A 24,678-nucleotide genomic window follows, 5' to 3' on the forward strand; every position below is an offset into this window, starting at 1 on the left:
GCAGAATGAGCGGAACCTGGAGTTGGCAGTGGTGGAGAAGGGAACTGAAAAGTATTCTAGTGGATAACATTTTAAGAAGGTTGAAAACTGGTATAACAGAGTCAACTGTTGTAGGGTAGCACCATAAGTTTCCAGTTGTTACTGATTATAAACATCATGGTTGTTGAGGTGTAAAATACCATACAGATCTACTACTAGCAAGTAAAATTCTCTATCATGTATCTCACTTAAATGAGGAAAGGACTTCAGATACTAGGCTCTAGCGGATAAAACTGTTGCTTGAGTCGGGTCGCTCAGCGTTTACCTTAAAAGATATTCTTCTTTTTTGTGTAGGTGAAACTGCTGGCGAGTGTCCTCATAAGTCAAAAACCTCAATCTATAAAGCCTTAATTTTTCTCGGCAAATAATCCCTTAAATAAGGGTGTACTTAGCTGCTGCTTGATACGTATTTGATATGAGGTGTAAAATAGCAATACGGAAATCCTGTGTCCTGGCCGGCTGCTACCCAGCATTCTATTCACCTCTACACAACACTTAATCACTGCTAAGAACCTCCATTAAAAACCTTCATTCAAACAGGAGCCGCCCACTTTGATACGATGGCGCAATCAGATGCATAACTTTCTCCGTATGGAAAGACTATCAGTATGAAGTAAGGATTCCATTTCTGCGCACTTTACATCCCCGTTTGAGGAGTCTATCATTTAATCTTTTGGAAGCATAAGGAGAGGTTGAAGATGAAAGATTTATTTTATTTTTTTATTTATTTGCATTTGTATCCCACATTTTCCCACCTATTTGCGGGCTCAGTGTGGCTTACAATACATTGTAAAAATGGAAGTGCAGTTGGTTGCAGTACAATTATGGGTTACATTGTGAAGAATTATATAAGACAGAGTAAGTTCAAGATATTCTTAGGGGATCGAATAGTGGATTATAACAGGGGTGAGTTGAGAGGGGGGGAAACATAATCGAGGGAATAGGGAGGTCTGACAAATTTGGTCAGTAGGTAGGGTTTAAGCGCGGGAGTTGAGGTTCAGAGAGTGTATTGGTGCGCGTCTATGAGATTGCATGGGCTTTATGTGTTTTGATCCTTGCCGTAGATTTTCTCGAAGAGATAAGTCTTTAGTAGTTTGCGGAAGTCGGTCAGTTCGTAGGTCATTTTCAGGCTGCGGGGTAGTGTATTCCAGTATTGTGTGCTCATGTATGTGAAAGTCGATCCGTGCAGTGCTTTGTATTTTATGCCTTTGCACTTAGGGAAATGGAGATTGAGGAAGGTTCGGGACGATCTTTTAGCGTTTCTGGGTGGCAGGTCAATTAGGTCGGACATGTATGCAGGGGCTTCACCGTGAATGATTTTGTGGACTAAGGTGCATACTTTAAAAGTGATGCGTTCCTTGAGTGGTAGCCAGTGTAGTTTCTCCCGTAAGGGTTTTGCACTTTCGTATTTTGGTTTTCCGAAGATGAGTCTGGCTGCTGTATTCTGTGCTGTTTGAAGTTTCTTCAGTATTTGTTCCTTGCATCCTGCATATAATGAGTTGCAATAGTCCAGGTGACTGAGTACGAGTGATTGCACTAGACTACTGAAAACAGATCTTGGAAAGAATGGTCTAATTCTTTTCAGTTTCCACATGGAGTAGAACATTTTTTTTGTTGTGTTGTTTGCATGAGTCTCGAGAGTTAGGTGGCGGTCGATGGTGACTCCAAGGATTTTTAAGGTTTCTGAGATTGGCAGATTTAGTTTAGGTGTGTTGATGGCAGTAAATTTATTCGTGTTGTATTGGGAGGTAAGTATGAGGCATTTAGTTTTTTCTGTATTCAGTTTCAGTCGGAATGCATCTGCCCAGGTATTCATGATGTGTAGACTTTGGCTGATTTCGTTAGAGATTTCATTGATGTCTTTTTTGAATGGTATATATCGTTACATCATCGGCATATATATGTGGATTGAGGTTATGGTTAGATAAAAGTTTTGCCAGGGGGGGTCATCATTAGATTGAAAATAGTTGGTGAGAGGGGGGATCCTTGCGGTACTCCACAATCAGGTGTCCATGCAGCTGACGTAGTTGAGTTTGATGTGACTTGATATGAACGTGTGGTTAAGAACCCCTTGAACCAGTTTAGAACATTACCTCCTATGCCAAAGTATTCGAGAATGTTTAGTAGGATTTCGTGGTCTACCATATCAAAGGCACTCGACATGTCAAATTGTAGTAGGAGTATATTGTTGCCGGTTGCAATCATTTGTTTGAATTTGGTCATTAGGGTGATTAGCACTGTTTCTGTGCTATGATTTGACCGGAATCCTGATTGGGAGTCGTGTAGTATGGAGAACTTGTTGAGGTAGTTTGTGAGTTGTTTGGTAACCATCCCTTCGGTTATTTTAGTTATTAGTGGTATGGATGCTACTGGTCTGTAGTTTGTTATTTCGCTTGTGTTTCTCTTTGTGTCCTTGGGTATTGGGGTGAGTAGAATGTTTCCTTTTTCTTTTGGGAAAAGTCCGTTTTGTAGCATGTAGTTCATGTGGTTAGTTAGGTCTATTATGAATTGTTGGGGGGCTGATTTCATGAGGTTGTTTGGGCAGATATCTAGTTTGCATTGGGATTTGGCGAATCTCTTGAGCGTTTTAGAGATTAGGTCTTCTGATAATAGTTCGAATTCGGTCCAGATCCTGTCTGCTGGGTATATTCCGTCTTCTGGGTCTAGACAACTTAGGAGTGTTGTGTATTCCGTGGGGCTGGTGGGTATTTTGAGCCGTAGTTGTATGATTTTTTCCTTGAAGTATTTCGCGAGGTCATCGACCCCTGGTGTATCTTTGCTGTTGGTTGTTACTGGTGTGGTGTCAAGCAATTTGTTTACGAGATAGAAGAGTTTGTGTGTGTCTTTGTAGTTTGGTCCAATCATAGTTTTGTAGTGTAGTCTTTTAGTCTGTTTAATGGTGTATTTGTATTTCCTCCGGAGTGATTTCAAGGCGTTCAGTGTGTGTTCGTCTTTCTTTTTATTCCATGTACGTTCTAGTTTTCTGACTTGTGTTTTGAGTTTTTTCAGTTCTTCGGTGAACCATGAATTTGTTTTTTTCCTGTGTGATGTTCTAGTTTGGACTGGGGCGATTGTGTCTAATGTTGTATAGCATATGTCGTCCCATTCTTGGAGGAATTGGATGGTGTCTGTATTTGTTGACCATTCACTTTGGTAGACCTGTTGCCAGAATGTTGTGGGGTCTATTTTTCCTCTTGTGGTGTATGTTGTTCGTTCATGTTTGTTAATTGCGTTTCTGTGTATTTTTCGCCAGTGGAGGGAGACCATTGCCTTATGGTGGTCTGTCCATGGTGTGGGTGTCCATCTTGTATCTGTAAGTAGGAGGGTAAGGTCTGGGTCGAATTTGTGTGTAATGATGTCCAGTGTATGTCCTTTTTCGTGTGTTGGTTGATTATTAGGTGCGTGTAGATCCCAGAGTTTTAAGAAGTCTTTGCATTCTTGTGTGCCTGTTGAGGTGTCGTCCTCAAGGTGTAGGTTGATATCTCCTATTATGAGGATATTTGAGGCAGACACACATGTATTGGAGATGAAGTCTGTGAGTTGCGTTTGGGAGTCTTTCCATTTTCCTGGTGGCCTGTAGAATAGTATTGTGTTGAGGTGTCCTTGTAGGTTTGTATGAGTGATTCTTGTTGAGGAAATCTCGAGTTGTGGTGAGGTCGATTCGCCAGTGGTAGTTATGGTAAACTCAGATTTGTAAATTATGGCTATTCCGCCGCCTCTTTTTCCAGTTCTTGCCCAATGGGTGATTTTGTATTCTGGTGGGCATGTCTCTTTGATGGCGGGGTCTGTGGGACCATGGAACCATGTTTCGGTGATAAATAGAAAGTCTAAATTCTCTGTGGTAATCCAGTCTAGTATGTCTATTGAGTTACTTACTGCTGATCTTGCGTTGATGTATCCTATTCGGATGAAGCGGTATGGTTCTGTTGGGAGGTTAGATGTATTTATTTTTATTAGTTGTTTGTTATCTCGGTGGTTGAATTTTTCGTTGTTGCGGTTCATATGTGGAGTTTTTTCCTTTAGGTTGGTTGTTGTGTTTTTGGTCTGGTGGGTTGTTGATTGTTTGTGCATAGAGTTGGTGGATTGTGGTTGGGTTGTTGTTGATGTTAGGGGTGGTCCATGCGTGGTAGATTATGGGAGTGAGGTAGATTATTATCAGTAGTTTGTTGGTATTCATGTTGGCTTTGTGGATGGTATTCGTTGTAGTATTGGGTGTTGTTAGTGATGTCAGTTGTTTGTGGACAGTGTTCGTGGATGTGTTGGGCGGCGTCTGTGATATCTGTAGTGCATCGACTGTCTTAACAATTGGTTCAGGACGGTGGTTGTGTCAGCAGGTGTTGCGGTGCTTAGAACAGGTGGTCCATAGCTGTAATTAATTCAACAAGTCATTGGCATAATTAGACCTTTGGGTTAGTGATCTAAGTGGTAAGGGTATCGTTCAGTTGTAGTGCAGGTGCTTACAGTATATAGGGTAAGTAGATGGAGTTAAGGCTTAGAAGCAGAACAGTGTGAGAGGCTTTTGGTGTGTGTTTGTAGGCAGTGTTGCAGAATTGCATAAGCAGAGCAAAGTTAGCAGGTAAAGGCAATTTTGCTAGATCAGATCAGGGCGATAAGCAAATCGAAAGTGAGTAGGCAAAGCAGACAGGTCGTATGCGTCTTGGCAGCAGTAGTGGCAGTTCTATCAGGTCCTTTGTCAAATCAAAGGTAATTTGCAGAGTCAAGCGAGGTAAAAAGCAAATCAAAAGCAAGCAAGCAAGATCAAAGGCATTTTTAAAGTTATGCAAGGCTATGAAGCAAAAGCAAAATCAAATCAAAAGCAAGCCGGCAGGGGCCCTGTATCTCCTTATATTCAGACAATTGAATCGCACTCTCCAGTGCGATTCCAAATTTGGATGTCCGGGCAGTCTGGGTGATTTGCAGAGTCAGCAAGCTATACGGCAAACTCAAAGCAAGCAGGTAGAATCAAAGGCAGTTTTGTAGTAGCAGGCATGACTGTAAAGCAAGGTCGAATCAAAGCAAGCAAGCAAGCAGGCAGAGGCCCTGTTTCTCCTTATGTCCCCGCTTGATTACCCAGTCCCCGGACCTCGTCGATGCGTCCTGGTCAGCGTGGTTCGGCGGTCGCGTGGCTGGCAGGTAGCAGCGATCAGCTTCCAGCCCACCAGATCCCGCCGGTAGTTCACCTGAATTCGGCCCTGGTCTACTATCTCCGGCGCACCCCAGGTTGGTCTAGGCACTCACCAGCCAGTCCTCCGCTTGGTGGGCCCCTGGACTAGGGCACCGATCCTCCCTCAGCGATGTCGAGCAGTGCGGCGCGACCGTTGGGTCCGGGTAGCGCTGAACCCGTGATGATGAAGTCTCAGCTGGTTGCTCGAGTCGCCTTGCCCAGGCGCGCCAATCTGTCGGAGGTGTTTGCGGGCAGTGGTCAGCGACGCTGGCGGCGGGTTCGGCGGTCAGGGCCAGGCAGTTCCCGGGATCCCGGTCTGCTTCCTCGCACCGCAGCTCAGACTGGGTGTATCTGAGCGCCTCCGGGTCTTCGCGTTGTCTCTCGCCTCCCAATAACTCGAGCCACGAGGTCGGCGGGTTCGGCGGTTAGGGCCAGGCAGTTCCTGCCGGGATCTCGGTCCGCTTCCTCGTACCGCAGCTCAGACTGGGTGTGTTTGAGCGTCTCCGGGTCTCTCGCCTCCCAGTAGCTCGAGCCACGAGGTCGAGGTGAGGCCACGGGACTACTGGTTGCCGCGGACAGTCTCGGAGTTGTTTCTCCGTGTTAGTGCTCACCGAGACCGCCGAGGTTCGCTTGCGGTTCTCCACTCAATTTCACTGCTATCGCGGACCGTTCCGGTCCGATCCAGGAAGGTTTTGGGCAGCGCAGGTAGGTCCCCTTTTTTAGGGCCTTCGGAGCTCACCACGGTACTTCCTACCTGGTGGCCATCTTCTCAGTTCTGTCTCGCTTACTGGGATCCCCATGCTTACATAAAGAATTGGAAAAGGCTTTGGGGGGGGGGGGGGGGAGGAATTGTTGTCCATTTTGTTTTCAGCGCCATTCTACTGTATGAGTTTACCAGCCGATAAAAAAAACGATTATTCCATAAAACAGCCTCCATCCACTCAAAACTGATCTTTTCACGTGAATGGCTTGTTTTGTTGATGGTTAACAGACACACAATCAGGTATATACAAAAAAAAAAACCCCACAGGTAAATGTTAACGTTTACTGCAGTAGTGCTTTCCTGAAGTTAGATGCACCCTCTCAGCTCCAGCAAGTCCTGCCGCTTACAGTCTCTACCCCTCTCCTGGGCATCATGCCTTTCATAAAATGGGCACTGCTTCTGAAGTGCTCAGTAAATGGTAACGGGTCTAATAACTAGAAAAGAAAGGAGGGATAAAGAGAACAGGGGCCTGTTAACCACTAGCACCAGGGGTGGACAACCATTTATTTATTTACTAGCCGTTAAAACGGGCAAGATTTCCAGCTACCCTCCTCGCTGCTGCCGCCGCCGCTCCCTCCCCCCCTCCGTGCCGGGCCCCCTGCACTGACCTGACAGCGCTGCAGGCAGCAGCAGATCGCTCTGCTGCTGCCTGCAGTGCTTCCACACAGAGGTGAAGACAATGCCCTTCAGCCTATCTAATGCAGATTTGTGCAGGATCTTGTATGTTTTTAGAATGCAGGAGGCTAGTTACTCCCATCTCTAGGTCATTTATAAACATGTTAAAAAGCAGCGGTCCCAACAAATTTGCTCAGGCTATTTAAATGTGTTTTTGACCTCTGCTGTAGGTGTGTGTGGGGGGGGGGGGGGGGGGGGGGGGGGAATGTTTGGCGTATTTCTATTAAAAATGGCTGTAAATTCACTTATTTGTGCAATCGTTTTGAGTTTTGATATTGTTATATCTAGTGAAAGAACCAATAAAACAAAGAGCTTTCCTCAGAACTAAAATGAAGTCTTCCTATTTGGGAGACGGAACGCTTCAATGATACTAGATTTACATTCAGACAACGCCACTGGCTCTCAAGTTTCAAGTTTATTAAAAGACTTTCTATCCTGCCCATCAAGCACATGTCTGAGCAGCGAACAATCTAGTAGTATTTATAGGCAAGAACACAGGGGACAACAAGATAGATACAATAGGAGCCAGGGTGGAAATACAACAGTTAACAGAAAAGCAGGAGAAGAGGAATGGATAAAACAGTAGGAGAGCGGGGAAAGACTGACTTTTCCGGCTACGGTCCAAATGCTTCTAAGAAGAGATAAGTCTTTAAGGGGGTTGTTTTTAGTGCGCACTAAATATAGGCATGCGCTAAATGCTAGAGACACTATTGTGTTCCTATGGGCATCTCTAGCGTTTAACACGTGCTAAAAACGCCAGCATGCCTTAGTAAAAGACCCCCTAAATCCGTTTTGAACTGAGCAATTGACGGTGACGTCTTCAGGTGGGAAGTTCTACAATACAGGGGCCTACACTGAAAAAAAAAAAAAAAGAAATGGTGTGCCGAACCTGGGGGAACATCTTAAAAAGACGGGACGGCTAAAAGGTCCCGTTGAGATGAGTGCAGCAGGCGAGGAGGGTGATATCAAAGAAGGTTCTTGATTAGCATGAACTGTGAATACAAGTAGTTTGTACTGAATTCGATAGTGAGCAGGTAATCAATGGACTTCTTTTAATAAAGGAGTAACATGATCAAATTTATGTCCCATTATAAGCTGTTTGTTGAATGAGTTCTAAACGGCAGTGCCAACAGAACGCGGTAAGCAGGGTATGCACGGCAGGGGGTGCCAGAAACTGCCATGCTTACCCGTTGCACTGAACTCCACTGGCCACTGCCACCCTCCCAATATCTACCTTGCAGACCAGGGCACGCCCTGGTGGTGTACCGGCGGCTATGGCAGGTTTTGGCACAGTATAAGACACTCGTCACAAAGATAAAATATAAGAAAATCAATGGACTGCATTAGGGATTTATAGGCCATTTAGTTATGTTTAAACAAATGACAGATCTGCATGAAAGACAATATTTTTATTACTTTGACTTATGAAAACCACATGTCCCTAACCAACATGCTCAAAACAGAATAATCCATTTGTACAAAAGAGATGAGGTGAAGATGTGATTCCATATGCCCCAATGAAAGGAGAGTTTAATTTTATTTCCAATCTTTATAATACCTGGCTTCCCAAGGCAGATTACAACAACAGTTAAGATGAACCCATCAGTAAACAGGATGTCCTCACTGAAATTTGGCCATGTATTACTGTATTGTATAGAACAGTGTAGAAAAAGGAGCACAAAATATAGCCTTTATTAGTGCTGTTTCCACCAGCTACAATAATTTTTAAGCAGTTTTAGTGATATTCAATTTTATTTCATGATATTTATATCTACATATGGAAAGCTTTCAAATAAATTAAAAAGCTGTGAAAAACAAAAATTTTGTTCTTCACCTTTTAAGACACTGGGCTGAAAAAGGGGGAAGAGTGGGAGAAGGGGGGAGGGAGAAGAAAGAAAGGAGATGCTGGACCCGGGGGGGGGGGGGGGGGGGGGCGCCAACTGACAGTTTGCGGGGGGCGCCAGAGACCCTAGCACCAGCCCTGGTAAACAGTGGACTTGGTGTTGCGGAAGTCCCGAGTAAAGTAAATTACAGTAATCCAGCTGAGAATAAAGGAACGGACGAGTGAGTACATTAATGGTTGCAGGGAATAAAAATGATTTGATCGATCGAATACGCCTTAGGTGGAAAAAAAAAGAGCGGCACAATACTGAAGAAATCTGTGGAACAAAGGTGAGAACATTATCAAGAGCGACTCCCAGGACCTCAATAGTATCAACCAAAATAATGACAGAATACAGATTTTGTCAGCACCTGTGGTTTAGTCGAAAAGAGAACTGCTTGTGATTTTTCAGGGTTGGCTAACAAATGATGTTGTGCGAGCCATAAGGAGACTAAATCTAATTTACGGTTAAGATCTGCTAGCTGGGCCGGATCCGATGGATTAATAGGAGTAAGGGCCTGAATGTCATCAGCATAAACTAACGATTCAAGACCTAATGAGTCTAGAAAATAAAGAACTGGGGTCAAAAAGATGTTAAGTTAGTACATAAGAACATAAAAGTAGCCATACTGGGTCTGGCCGGTGGTCCATCCAGCCCAGTATCCAGAAACCCAAACTGTGGCAACACTCCACACTACAAATCCCAGGGCAAGCAGTTGCCTCCCATGTCCATCTCAATAGCAGACCACGGACTTCTCCAGGAATTTGTCCAAACTCAGACACGCCAACCGCCGCCACCACATCCTACTACTACTACTATTTAGCATTTCTATAGCGCTACAAGGCGTATGCAGCGCTGCACAAACATAGAAGAAAGACAGTCCCTGCTCAAAGAGCTTACAATCTAATAGACCAAAAAATAAATAAAGTAAGCAAATCAAATCAAATTAATGTGAACGGGAAGGAAGAGAGGAGGGTAGGTGGAGGCGAGTGGTTACGAGTCAAAAGCAATGTTAAAGAGGTGGGCTTTCAGTCTAGATTTAAAGGTGGCCAAGGATGGGGCAAGACGTAGGGGGGCTCAGGAAGTTTATTCCAGGCGTAGGGTGCAGCGAGACAGAAGTCTGGAGTTGGAAGTAGTGGAGAAGGGAACAGTTAAGAAGGATTTATCCATGGAGCGGAGTGCACGGGAAGGAGTGTAGGGATAGACGAGTGTGGAGAGATACTGGGGAGCAGCAGAGTGAGTACATTTATAGGTTAGTAGAAGAAGTTTGAACAGGATGTGAAAACGGATAGGGAGCCAGTGAAGGGTCTTGAGGAGAGGGGTGGTATGAGTAAAGCGACCCTGGCGGAAGACGAGACGGGCAGCAGAGTTTTGAACTGACTGGAGGGGGGAGAGGTGACTAAGTGGGAGGCCGGCAAACAGTTCCAGAGCTCAACCATTTAAATAAGAAAGGACTGAGGATACTGCCTTGCCCTTTTCAGAATCACCATCTCTTCAGAACCCACCTGAAACTGAACTGTTTGTTTTAGGGCTGGACTTATGCGCTTCCATGTTCCTGAGTATTAATGCCATGAATGCATGTTACTAGTAACTAGGTCCCATTGCATAAAATAGGACCTGCGGTAAAATAATGTGCTTTAATATGCACTGACCTTTAACATGGCTCTGAACAAATAAAACGATCCCATTCTTCCACCCCCCCCCCCCCCCACCCATCTGCTTGTACACTATGAAATCGTTTATTCTGTATGTTATACCTTCATCAAAATGACCAAAATCCTGTAATATCAAATGTTTACTTATTAACTTTCTTCCACTAATCATGATGTATTGTAAGCCACTTTGAGCCTGCAAAGAGGTGGGATAAGGTGGGATACAAATGCAACAAATAAATAAATACATTTAACTAGGCATGATACATTACCGACAAAAATATTAGCCTATCACCTGTTTGACTTGTTGCCAAGAATCTTCCCAACGCTTTATTTTCCTCTTTGCCTCATCAAGTTCCCGGCGAACTCGGGCCAGTTCATTGCTATTGGAGTTTGTACTCGTGGAGGATGTCGTTCCGCTGGTGAACACAGGGGAAGGGCTGGGTGAGAAACTCCCAGTAACAAAATCCCAAATGCTGCCAGTAACTCCATTTAATCCTGCCATACATTACAAGAAACAAAAGGTGAGGATACTGTATTGTATTTCACGATTTTTATTCCATTTTTAACCAAGCGGTGCAAAGCGGATTACAAAATTGTAAGAAGTAATCCCAAATCGGAAAGAATATACAATTTAAAAAAAAAAACCCAAACAAAAACAATCAACTATTATAAAATCCATTGTTAAAACCACATACTATGAATCAAGATACCAAAATAGAAACAAGTACGTTTTGAGTGTTTTTCGAAAGGAAATAAAAGTTGTAATTAAACAAATTTCAACAGGTAAATTATTCCATATTTTAGCTCCCCAAAGTGGATTACATAATTATAAGAAGTAATCCCAAATTGGAAAGAATTTACAATTTAAAAAAAACAAGCAAACAAAAACAAAAAACAATTATAAAATCCAAAACCACATACTATGAATCAGGATACCAAAATGAAAACAAGTATGTTTTGAGTGTTTTTCGAAAGGAAATATAAGGTGTAATTCCATATTTTAGCTCTCTGAAAACAGAAGTTGCGTCAGAAGGAAAGGCTTGGTGCAGGCCAAGGCAGCGTTTCAATACGCTGTTGCTGCTGCAGGGTGAAGACTTACTGCAAATAACAAGGTAAACCTGGACGGGAAGGAGGAATTGAAAGAACACGGGCGGGAGGAGAGGCACCTTCGAGAGAGAGACAATGGGTGAAGGCACAGAGGGGCACATGAGAGAATGGGTGAAGGCCCTCTCCAAAACTACAGTACCTGTTCAATGGCTGGTTGGGTAGCTGAAACCCCGCCAGTCAAAGAAATCCACTGCTAAAGCATCCCTCTTCCTTCTCGTACTGCCTCAGGAGTGAGGAAGTCAGCAGGGTGCCTCCAGGCTCTAACACTTGCACTCCCCCAAACATTCTCAGTCTGTGCATGAACTGAGCGTACTCGGAGAGTGCCAGCATTGGTGGCTAGAGGCACTTCTGAGGCAGGACAAGGAGGAAAGGGGACACTTTGGCAGTGGATTTCTTTGACTGGTTTTGGCATCCCCATCAGCAAATGCATGATATCTAATGTGTGGAGAGGGAGGAGGAGGAGGGAGAGGTTCTCCCCCTCAGTCCATCAGTATGACCCCCCCCCCCCCCCCCCGAATGAACGGCCAGCTATACCATGACTTTAATCGCGCAATTAAAAATTTTAATCAAAATGCAGCCCTAGTTTTAATGCAAGTCCTTTAACTCATTTTCCCCATCAGTGCTAGAGAGGATTTTATTACTGTTTCTTCCTTTCAGTGAGCATAGGAGGAGGTGTTCTGGAGCAAAAGAAAATCTGGACTGTTGTCACTGTGTACTGACACTTCTACTTCCACACATGTGCTAGAATCACAGAACAGCTTTACAGCACATGTGTGGCTATAGCCATATGCAACTCCAGTGGCGATACAATTTTCTTATACACCGAAATATAGTTACCATTAGCGCAGATCCGTGGGTGAATGCATCTGGGCGTGCTCTCCCATATTAGCTCATTTCTGGGGATAAATCCATTTGCATTCAATTTGCATACTGCATCAGGGAGCAATTTCTCCTATCATAGATGCGTTAGGAAACCCTGCACCAGTGGCTTAGCTACGTGGGGCCACGGCGGCATGGGTCCCCATAGATTTGGGCCTGGAACCCCTGCCGACGACCCTCTTGACCCCCCCTCCCGCCGCCAACCCACCGTCGCCTACCTTTGCCGGTGGAGGACCCCAACCCCCGCCAGCCGAGGTCCTCTTCTTCTGGCGCAAGGCTTTGTTCAGTTTCCGAATTGGATGTCCTGCACGTTGTACATGCAGGACGTCAGACTCAACAGAAACGGAACAAAGCCTTGCGCCGGAAGAAGAGGACCTCGGCTGGCGGGGGTTGGGGTCCCCTCACCTCAGGCTCTGAACCCCCCCCTCCCGCCCAAGTCTGTCTACGCCCCTGCCCTGCACTGAGATTTGGTGTGCAGCCCTAATGCACAGCTCCTCTGCCTAGGGAAAAAAAGCCTCCACATTCTCATAGCCACAACTGAGGACCAAAGGCATCACCACCATTACTCTCAAGCATAGGCAGAAGAATGGGGTGGGCCGCGGCTGCAGCAATATTTTGTCCAACACAGCTGCACCCCCCCCCCCCCCAGTCTACTTACCTAACGAATTGTGTGAGGAGGCAGATGTACCCAAAATACTATGTTCAGACTTCAAAGGTTGGGACTGTTGCTGGTGAGGGGTCATATTGGATGACAGAAAAGACTGCGACAGGGAACTGAGTGGAGAAGTGGAAAGGGAAGAAGATGAATGCAGAGATGAGGAACGAGCCAAAGATCCTGGAATATTGACAGGAGCCGAGCTTCCCAACAACCTCTGACCTAGCAGAAAGGAAATGAAGAAGACATGCAACATCATTTCTATTGCTGGATTACAAAAGCCCAAAAGGAGGTTTAATTGAAATAACCACAAGCATGTATGTTAAATGAACAATGTGTTAAGTACAAGAAATACTTGTGATAAAAAGGAAAAAAACTACAGTACTTTTCTTTGCAAAGAAATTACAATTTTATGCATTTATATGACTGCCTGCAATTCTAATTTATTCATGTACCTCACAAAGGGCCCCTTTTACTAAACCGTGCTATTGGTTCCCAGTGCAGCAAATGCAACACAGCTTATTTGCCAAGCAGGAATCGCTAGTGCAGTTTAGTAAAAGGTGCCCAAAGATAGGATCCCCCCTCCCCCCCACACACACTGTAAACCACACAATGATTTTTTCAGAATTTGCAGTACAAGTCGCTACCCCATGGCATTCTGAGATATGCAGTCCTGCTAGTTTTAAAGTTAGGGGCCTTGAAATAAGCTGACATTTCTAATGATAGTCATCAGCTAATCCTGGAGATTTTGATTGATAAGCTAACATTCCCTCCGCATGTGTGTGTGTTACTCTTTTGGGATCTTGCCAGGTACTTCTGACCTGGGTTGGCCACTGTTGGGGAAACAGGATACCGGGCTACATGGACAATTGATCTGACCCAAGTATGACTATTCTTATGTTCTTACAAGGACTTAATAGCCCATATCGTTTCCTCCTCCGAGGCTGAACGGGACAGCTGTTCTGCTTCTCTACGAGTCAGGCATGGCAAATCTTCTCTCTCTACGTAATCATTTAATTCAGCCTAATCTTCAGATACACGGTATTTTACAAAACCGAGTAAAAGCACTGAATAAATTCCAGAGCACATCATGATTTGATCATCACCTGACGATGAGCCGTGGTGGGGTCAAAGGGTAGGGAAAGTCCTGGATAGATTCATACTGTATGAAAATGGCCTGGAGTCAGAGGAATCTAGACAACAGTCCATCACAGTTGTACTACGGAGGGATAAAGATTAATGGGGATAGTGATGGTGAGTTGTTCATAAAAACGCGAGTTCCTTTCGTTTCTTACATTTTATGGTGCTTTGCTCATTCCTACTTCACTATTGATTGGTTATCATATACTTTAACTACATACAGTCCAGGGGCGTAGCTACAGGTGGGCCTAGGCCCACCCAATCTGAGCTCAGGCCCACCCAGTTTGCCCTGACAGGCGCCAGACTGCATTGGGAGTGGACACTGGACAGCCTTTAGTTCTGCCGTAGTTCGCAGAAAAGCAGCAGCTCTCCTGTCCTCGCTCGCGTTTATTTTTTGTGTGTGTGTATGGGTTGGGTCCACTCCAGGGAAGTCGGTCGCTCTAGCATCACATCGCTGGCGCTGCTGCTCTCTCTTCGACGTCGGCTTCACTGTCAGGGCCCTGCCTTGCTTTGCCCCAAGCGCTCTTGCGGCGTGCACACCAGCGCCACAGAAAAAAATCTGCCGTCGGTGCACTTGCGTGGCACTCCTCCCTGTCAGTCGCCCTCACTCTTAGGGTTCTGCCTTGCTTTGCCCAGCTCTCGTGGCACGCACACCAGTACCGCATGGCTCCTTCTCACTGTCCATCACCCTTGCCTTTCCTTGCTTGCCCCCTAGTTGCGCACACTAGCACCACAGGAAAAATCAGTCAGAAGTTTCGCGGCTTTCTTGAGGATAGTGCTCTATGGCGAGTCTGCTGCTGCAAAACGTGCACACAAATTTGGAAAACTGAAGTCCAGCTCCTCAGGTAAAATACCTATTTTTTTTTTTTTTTTAAACATATACAGTGTAGTGGTGGTGGTGGGCTCTTCACTGCTTAGGGGAATGTTAGTTTGTTTCTGGGTGGGGGTGGGCTCAGTTCCCAGGTTAAAAAAAAAAGGTACAGAAGGGAAGGGCTGATGCTGGCTCTGGGGATGGCCTTATGTCTGGTCAAGTTTGATATGGCATAAAGTAACTATAATCAAAATACTGTTTTTTTTCATTAAGTATGTATGTGGTTTATATTGATACAGGGCAGCTGTTGGGCAGACTACTTAGAAATCCATCATCAAGTGTATTCTAAGGCATTTTTTTGTAGTATCCCAAGAAACACTACTCACACCTATTTACATAGTGCCCACCCATATTAGCTCTGGGCCCACCCAAAATGTAAAGTCTGGCTACGCCACTGATACAGTCTCTACATTCCCACCCCCTATGGACCAGATTTTCCGCTTTGTTGTAGCTTGTGTGCCAACAGTCTACCGGCTCTATTCCCAGTTTCAAAATGTTCCTGCTGAAGGAGCTGCAATTTCTCTAGTTCTAAATCTCTCGAGCCGTTTGGTTAAGGAGGGTCCTGGGTCCCAGGCCTCTTTTATAACGCTGCTCTAGCCGTTCAGGCTTGCTGGCACAGAGTGTCCTGCTATTCCGCCCACTCCTTTCATCTAAAAGCTTCGAAACAGATCATTTTCCCCCCTCAACACTGCCTTCACTCCCTCCCAGAGAAAAGGAGGGGCAGTATCCTTCAAATCATTAAACTGAAAATATTCTCGCAAGTCTTTTTCTAATTGTGTAGCATTGTTTGGCTCCAAAAGGATGCTGTCATGGAATTTCCAAAATATGTGCCCCTAGGGAAGCATCCCAAATTGCATCTTAATCCACATAGGGGTGTGGTCTGACCACATTCGGGGGTTCAATGCCAGCATCGTGTACCTTACTCACCCACCCCCAAAAATCTATTCTAGAATAGGCATTATGGACACCCCCCCTCCCTCCCCAAATCTTTCGCTTGTGGAAAAGACATATCTCCATGACTCTATCAAGTCCCATGTCATGGCCACTTTTGGACAGCCACCGACACCTTCCTTGTGTGTGCATTACAGATCCTAAGTCTCATCTCAGAGAGCATTCTTTTTATAGCACTCCTATGGTCTTCATCTGAGAAGCCTATAAAGTTGCACCAGGGGCGTAGCCAGACACCCAATTTTGGGTGGGCCTCAGCCGAAGATGGGTGGGCAGAAGAACCTCGCCCCGTCCCAAAGGTATACGGGAGAGGGGGGATGTTTGAGAGACCATATGCATGCCATATGGTCTCTCAAACATCCCCCCTCTCCCGTATACCTTTTAAATAGCAGATTTTCACCAGCAGCGAGCAGCAACTAATACACACTGCTCATGTTGGCCCCACACCCTTCCCTCTGATGCAACTTCCTGTTTCTGCCTAGGCAGAAATACATCAGAGGGAAAGTTGTGTGGGGCCGGTGCGAGCAGTATGTATGTCACTGCTCACTGCAGGCGAAGATCTGCTACTTACAAGGTATGCAGGAGGGACACTTGTTGGGAGTTTTTGGCTGGTGGGGCTTGGGGATCCCTGCCAGCCACATCATAGGTATGCTGCTACTGGGTGGGCCTGAACCCAAAGTGGGTGGGCCTGGGCCCACCCAAGCCCACCCTTGGCTACGCCACTGAGTTGCACTAGTGCCTTGCACACTGGCACTGGCAGTCCTTCAATTCACCCCCCCCCCTTCCAGTTTTAACTTCCTTGTGCACCGGTAACATAGAATTTTGAGAGGCAGCGAGGAAGGAAAATTCACTACAATAAAGCAAGGAGAGTAAAAATCTCCAGAAGGAAAAACATAAGCATACGGCACTTTTAAACACACAAAAACCAGCCTCTTACTTGTTAATGTCGGGTCTCTGCACTCAGGATCTTCCAATTCTTTATCTAAGGACATAACGTGTATATCACTAAAATGCAGATCTAAAGCAGAACCTGTTAAAAACATACACAATATATTATCTACAAGACATTTTAGTAAAAGAAACATTTCAGCACTCTTCACTGATATAGTGGCAAAACAACCTGTTCTAGCATGATTTAGCATGTTTAGGTTTTTTTTTTTTAGAAACTTGGCAGGTCAGCAACATAAAGAACGGGGGGGGGGGGGGGTATTCAACGTTCACCAAGACAGTCACCTCCATTTTAATCCCCAATTGAAAGCATTAGTTTAATAAATACATAAATTTACACTCTGTGAACGGTGCAAGAACCACATGAAGTTGACAAGTAATAAATCGAGTATCTTTGATAAAATCTATTTAATGCAAACTAGCAGTTCTTTCCTTTTTTTTAAGCACATTTCACTTGAGCAATAATGCTATTAAGAAAAGTCTGTCTGTCTACTTGTCCATTCATCTTTGTAACTACAAGAGAAGAGCACCAGAGCAGGCAGGAATAGGGTCAAGGGGACCCCAATCCCAACAGCAGAACAAAACCCAACAGTGGCGGTAGCACCATGTTAGGTGTGCCGGTGAGGACCCTACCCTGCCAGATGAGGAACATGCAGCCCCCACAATGGTGAAGGAACCAGCTTGCACAAACGTTGGAAGAAGTTGAAATAAAGGTCCCCGCTGGCTTCTTGGAGAGCCTCATTGAGTTAGTACCAACATGCGAGGAGTCCATGCCTCTATCAAGCTCCTGGTCATCCCCCCTTTTTGGTCCTTTTGAGCAGAAGGCAGAGAGGGGGCTAATGTGTCCAACTGGTACCACGAAAGAAGCAAACTGAAGGCACAAAGTCAGAGTTCAGAACGGAGTAGGAAAGCAACGCATGCTTAGAACAGTATGTGTCAAAAGTCTTCAGACTACAGAGAGCAGTTAACTGATGGCAGCCATTCAGGGATGTCACCAGGAGGTGTGGCTACATTATCCTGTCGGTCCCTGGAGACCATAACTAGTGGACAATTCATGTGTGAAAGAAAGAGCGCACTACCCCTAACCCCATACACAAACGAACTTAAAGCACAACCCCAAATAACCCAATCATATATCATGCACGCACCTCAACCACACACACCAAGCTGCTACTACTACAACACAACATACACACACATCACTTTATCTACCCACTCGTCAAATGGGCTTATCTGCAATGAATCTAGCATGCAAATTTAACTTGAAAGTGAAAGCTCTCTCCTTTAGGCCTGGCAGCTTGCTCTTGCTTAAGGGAGCTTCTGGATCAAATGGGATCTGCCTCAATAGAGAACACAGCATCATGGGGCTTCATTTGCCACTAACCAGAATTCTTCCCGCTATTTTTTATTCCCTTTCCCTCAATACAGGCTGTGAATGCTGCTTCTTGTGACTGCCAGAAGAGAAGCCTGGGATTCAAAACTGAGCATCCTCTATCGCAGCACACAGCCCTGTTATTGGGCCATAACAGTTGGCTAGACTGAGTCATCTCCTAGCCAGCTAAAAAAAAAATAACCATTTTAAACACACACACACACCAAAACTAATGTAATAAAACACCAAGGTTCTGCACACTTTTCTGCAGAGAGGTTACTGACCAAAGAACAGTGGCGTTCCTAGGGGGGGCTGACACCCGGGACGGATCGCCGATGCGCCCTGCCCCCGGGTGCAGCGCCCCCCCCCCCCAGCGAAAGGACGCCCCCCCCCCCCGCAAAGGAACCCCCCCCCGGGTGCACGCCGCTGGGGGGGGGGGGGGGGTGCCGCGCACGCCTGTCCTCCGTTGTTCCATGCTTCTTCTCTGCCCCGGAACAGGCTGGAACAACGGAGGACAGGCGCGTGCGTGTGCACGCTGCCCCCCCCCCCCCCCCCCCCCCAGGAACGCCACTGCCAAAGAACAGTTTTGCACATAAACTTGCATGTAAAGATACACAAAAATATCTGTTTAAATCTTATGGTAATAAAGGCATTAACTATTATCCCTGAGTACAAAATGTACACAGACACACTTCTAATCCTGAGTGGTAAGTGCATCTGCAGAGAAGTTATCTTACTTTCCCGGGGCTAGCAGTAGTGAAGGTTTTGTGCCAGTATGATTACTTGCATCTTTCACTCTAGCTCTCCTTTCTTCTAGAAACTGAGGTCTAGAAAAGGAGGAGGAGGAGGGAGAGAGCAGAAAGAGACAAGGGCAATAATATAGAAGACAGGAAGATAAAGGAAAAAAAATCAGGCAGCCCTGGCTCAACCCATAAGCGGCGAATGTTTCAACCAAAGGCAACACTGCTGGGATTGACGGAAACAGATGTAGTTAGGGGTAGCCCAAGGAGGGATGAGGAGGGATAGAGGGCCACGTGAGAGACCCACTGCAGGGTTTTATTTGCATTAGAATTAATTGCTTCTAATCCGCCCTTTTCCAGGGCAGAGTAGAAGAGAACATGAATAAAAACATCAAATACAATCACATCAGTCTGTAGGGGCTGAAAAGGCCATATATGGAGTGCAGGAGTGGCCTAGTGGTTAGGGTGGTGGACTTTGGTCCTGGGGAACTGAGGAACTGAGTTCGATTCCCACTTCAGGCACAGGCAGCTCCTTGTGACTCTGGGCAAGTCACTTAACCCTCCATTGCCCCATGTAAGCCGCATTGAGCCTGCCATGAGTGGGAAAGCGCAGGGTACAAATGTAACAAAAATAAAATAGATACTATTGGAGATTCTACATGGAATGTTGCTACTATTGGAGATTCTACATGGAATGTTGCTATTCCACTAGCAACAATCCATGTAGAAGGCTGCGCAGGCTTCTGTTTCTGTGTGTCTGACGTCCTGCACGTACGTGCAGGACGTCAGACTCACAGAAGCACAAGCCTGCGCGGCCACATTGATGATCTGCAAGGGCCGACTTCTACATGGAATGTTGCTAGTGGAATAGCAACATTCCATGTAGGAGAAAAACAATGAAGTAACCTGTTCCGGGGCAGAGAAGAAGCACGGAACAAGCACGCGCGCACGCGGCACCCCCCCCCCCCCCCCCCCCCCCGACGGCGGCGTGCACCCGGGGCGGACCGCACCCACCGCACAGCCCCCTAGGAACGCCACTGGGCGGGGCTGGTGGTTGGGAGGCGGGGTTAGTGCTGGGCAGACTTATACGGTCTGTGCCCTGAAAAAGACAGACACAAATCAAGGTAAGGTATACACAAAAAGTAGCACATATGAATTATCTTGTTGGGCAGACTGGATGGACTGTGCAGGTCTTTTTCTGCCGTCATCTATTATGTTACTATGTAAAAGTGGAAAAACTGGATCCGCTACGAGGGGGAAACGCAGAAACAGAGGAGTAGCGTGACCAACAGGACACTTCCAAAGAGACCAAAGGAGATGAAAAAATAAGGAATAAAAAATGTTCTTTTTTTTTTTTTGTTTGTTACATTTGTACCCCGCACTTTCCCACTCATGGCAGGCTCTATGCGGCTTACATGGGGCAATGGAGGGTTAAGTGACTTGCCCAGAGTCACAAGGAGCTGCCTGTGCCTGAAGTGGGAATTGAACTCAGTTCCTCAGTTCCCCAGGACCAAAGTCCACCACCCTAACCACTAGGCCACTCCTCCACTCCACTTTAATAGTGGAAGATAACATTCGACATGGCACAGTGTTTCGGCAATAAACGCTTGCCTCAGGAGTCTTATGTGGTAAACGCCAGTAAACCAAATCAAGCCTTTAAAAAGACTGGTGAATATACAAGATACGTTGTTGAAAAAACAAGAGCAAAACTACAAGAAGAATCTTGTCCACAGCGTTTTTTGGGCTTTTTTTTGCAGACTGTGCTCTTCAGGCCTCACTACACTTTGGTGGGTTGGAGGCAAAATGGCTGCTGTTCCTGCCATAGCTACAGCTGTATGGTCAAGCTGAGAAAGGGCTCATCCACACTGAGATCCCCCCTCCAAGAACTCCCCACTGGAGTGGAAACTGCTGCCCTGTTGCAGACAGAGAAACAGGAACCAGTGGTGCTGCTCAGCTGCTGGCTCCAACAGGCCTTGCATCTCACCCACCCATCTGAGGCAGCACACACTGCATCTGCCCTCCAGCCCCAGACATGACTCTCAACTCACTGTGGAATTCAGGCTTCCTGCTCATCCTTCTTTGACAGCTGAACATTGCTGTCCTTTCTTCTTCCTCTACCCTCCCTCCCACCAAAATAACTTTATTCCACAGACAACGGGCTAGGAAAATAAAGCTGTACAGCCAATTTTCTTAAAAAAAGAAAAATTCTCTGCAGTCTGAAGGGGGGCACAGAGAAATGGCAGGGGCCCTTATGGGGATCTCTGCTAGCAACAGCCCTTGGGTTAAGGCTCGAGGCTGCTCAAGGTCAGACCCCCTCCAGGCTCAACCAGTATTAAGGATCACGGTTTGAATCCCAGAAGCTACATCAGCCAAGGGACTCGGTCCATGAACTGTGCCAAGGAAGTTAGGCCTACTCCAAGGAAACCCGGATGCACCAGTCCAACCTACACCATCTGATGTAGGTACAGAACTACTGATTGGTTCCAGGTTGCATTTAGGCCTTATACCAGTGATGTCACTGAGGGAAAATATGACAGAGGTCTATAAAATAATGAGTGGAGTGGAACAGTTAGACGTGAATTGTTTACTCTTTGCAAAAATACTAGGACTAGAGGGCATGTGATGAAGCTACAAAGTAGTAAGTTTAATACAAATTGGAGAAAATTTTTCTTCACTCAACATGTAATGAAACTCTGGAATTCGTTGCCAGAGAATGTGGTAAGGCCGTTAGCTTAGCGGGGTTTAAAAAAGGTCTGGACGGCTTCCTAAAGGAAAAGTCCATAGACCATTATTAAATTGACTTGGGGAAAATCCTCTGCTTATTTCTGGGATAAGCAGCATAAAATGTATGGAGCTTTTTTGGGATCTTGTCAGGTATTTGTGACCTGGAGTGGCCACTGTTGGAAACAGGACGCTGGGTTTGATGGACCTTTGGTCTGTCCCAGTGTGGCAATACTTATGTACTTATGAGCTGAATTTCTCTCTGTCTGCTGGACACAACCACAGGTCTGCACTGGATGAAACGAATGCAAAAAAAAAAAAATTATATATGCTGTAGGGAGAAGTGCTATAGGGGAGGAGTGAGCGAGAGTGTGTCAGTGTGTGCACATATATATATATACACACACATACAAAACACCCCTAACTGCACTCCTCCCAGTCCGATTATAATCTCTGCACAAAATAATGGAAAAAATTTAGCACCTAATGCCCAAAGCAAAGTATTTTGCACATGTTAATATAGTGGTCAAATACCTCTTTCCACACTATTTTACATGCAGGTTATCTGCACACCATTTCTCATAACCAGATAAAATTGTTTCTTACATTTGTATTAGTTCAACTGTGTGCTGAAATGTCTACACCAAGTTTTAATATAGTTTATTACACTGGCCTCAATATATGCTAACAGGAACCAACAGCAATCTGCAATCATTAAACAGGGTAAGATGTGTTTCAAACCAATAGTCCAAAAAACAGCAGCAGTGTATAATACTAACTGGCACTATGCCAGAAGAAAACTACACAATACCAAGTGAAATAAGATCTGCTAAGATCACAGCAGCAGAATTAAAACAAAATCTGTATGCACACCAAGTCAAACATTCCCAGGTAAGCTGTCTTTCTAAGGCTGCCAAAGAAAGTGCATGAGTCATATGAATGTGACTTGCTGCTATGGATTTCATCTATCACAGAGCCAAGTCATGCTTGGGGCTAGACATGCCAAGGATATCTCCCGTTCTTCACCTGATCCAACACAGACTGTTAAAAATCAAAATGTGCTTTTAAAATACAATTTCGTTTTGACTTCAAACCTCTGCTGCTTATGCGAGAAAACGTCACGCAGTCTAAAGTCACATCTCCTCCACCTGTACATCTGTAATATCCTATGCAATTTTTAAAATAATTGCACCTCATCATAGCCTCCTGCTGCAGCTGCACTAAGACAGAAAACCCTTCTAAACCAGCTCTGGCAGAAGGACTCGGGATATGGATTTGTACTAGGTCTGAACTACCCAGGCAGAAATCTATTAGCTAGTTTCTTTTGTGATGTGTACAATCATATCACTAATTATTTAGCAGCAGGACAAACAATGAATTTAGCAAATTCATCTCACAATTATTACATGGATATGAAAAATAAGTGCAGGGCACAAAAATATATTTTTTAAATGTTTAAATACTTTAACATATGGTGTAAATATTCTTGGACAAAGTGCCATCTATAACAAAGGCTCCTCCCAATGATCTCATTTGTTCTAATTGTACGTTACAATATCTCTAACAAAAGTAATTATATATGCACACCTAACAAGCTTAGAAAGTATCTAATAATTAGGATAATTAATGCAGCAAATACATTTCTTCAATTTGCTCCTGTAAAGCCTAAGAGGCATGGTTCAGGCAGCTTACCGGTCCTCTAAGTGCTGACTCACTGTCTGCAGTCTCTTGGTTGTGCACAGCAGTTTAAACACAGAATGCTTCAGACGCACCAGCTAATCCCAGCAACCCCCGATCACATGACTCGAGTCCCAGAACTCTGACACTAGAAGGTACACACCCACATGCCCCAGCTAGCACCTATACCCTGTGGGCATACAGAGAATAAGATGCAATCCATGCCTAAATCCTTTTTTACACCTTTTTTTTTTTTAATGGTAGGGGCGAGGGGGAAGAGAGGGGGGGGGATGCACAGAGACAAGAACAAAGCAGCCTCCACTGAAACTTAAGGTTGTTTGGCAGATCCATTTCAGTGGCACACACAGATAAAAATTCAGCAATAATGTAGCCCATGGACAGCTGGTGTTATTAAAAATTTTTAAGGGTAATATTCAGATAAATATTCTTACACTACAGCATGGTACATAGTGCTGGGATTTTTAACATTTGTATATACATGCAGCATGTTTATATTACAAGCACAATACTGCATTTCTTTCTTACAAAAGCACCTCTTCACAAAACATTCTTTGCCCATAGAAAGGGCTTTACTGGTGGGGGGGGGGGGGGGGGGGGGGGGGTCTGCTGTTTGTGTCTAGATTGGCAATCAATAGAAATAGAATAAAACGTGGACAAGAACCCTTAAAGACAAATCACCACCCAATCATATAAATACACCTCCTTCACCACCCTAATACCCCCTACGCTATCTTCTAATATCTTCTGCTTACCACCGAATGTATCTAATATCCTCTCATGTCTATGTCATAACAATACTCTGTAAGCCACATTGAGCCTGCAAATAGGTGGGAAAATGTGGGGTACAAATGCAATAAATAATAATAATAATAATAATGATACCTTTTTTATTGGACCAACAATACATTTTTTGATTAGCTTTCGAAGGTAGCCCTTCTTCGTCAGATCAGAAATAAGCAAAATGTTGACAGATGACAGTATAAAAGTGAAACATCAAAGCATTTCAGTGACAATCTAACAGGATGAGGGTGTCTAGATTGGAACATGATCAGTTTTGGTTACTACAAATACTGAAATGTGCTACATACAACTAGCACATGTAAAATCAACAGCAAAACAACTCAAATCTCAAAGCTGAACATGTCTGCTTACAACAGGCGGTGTCCGCTCCACATCATCATCTATTCAGGGACCTAATTGAGATAATTAAATAGGAGCTTGATGCACTATTTACTTGAATTGCAGATCACGAGAAAAGCCAGTCCGATCAATTTCTTTGACTCTGGATGGCCAGAATTCAGATCAAAAGGAAAGCACCAGATGTGGTGTGCTTAAAACATTTTTGTAAGCGATAATGCAGGAGGGCTTTTGGGGCAAGGTTTGCCTCTGCAGATTATGGTGTCATTTGCAACAGGGTGGA

At 45.0% G+C, this 24,678-nt stretch overlaps 1 protein-coding gene across 4 annotated transcripts in view; it reads right to left on the reverse strand.

Moving 5' to 3' along the window:
* UNKL (unk like zinc finger) overlaps positions 1-24,678 on the reverse strand; it is a 145,784-nt gene that overhangs the window by 4,863 nt on the left and 116,243 nt on the right. For 3 of the 4 annotated variants that reach the window (XM_030213076.1, XM_030213079.1, XM_030213077.1), the window contains 3 exons: positions 16,717-16,809; positions 12,824-13,042; positions 10,472-10,674 (listed from right to left, as the gene is read on the reverse strand). In XM_030213076.1, the coding sequence (XP_030068936.1) occupies positions 10,472-10,674; positions 12,824-13,042; positions 16,717-16,809 (515 nt within the window). Of the gene's footprint in view, positions 1-10,471; positions 10,675-12,823; positions 13,043-16,716; positions 16,810-23,252; positions 23,292-24,678 lie in introns of those variants that run through there. The other variant, XM_030213078.1, reaches the window with a different exon arrangement.

Source organism: Microcaecilia unicolor, chromosome 8, assembly GCF_901765095.1.
Source record: "Microcaecilia unicolor chromosome 8, aMicUni1.1, whole genome shotgun sequence".
Taxonomy (NCBI): domain Eukaryota; kingdom Metazoa; phylum Chordata; class Amphibia; order Gymnophiona; family Siphonopidae; genus Microcaecilia; species Microcaecilia unicolor.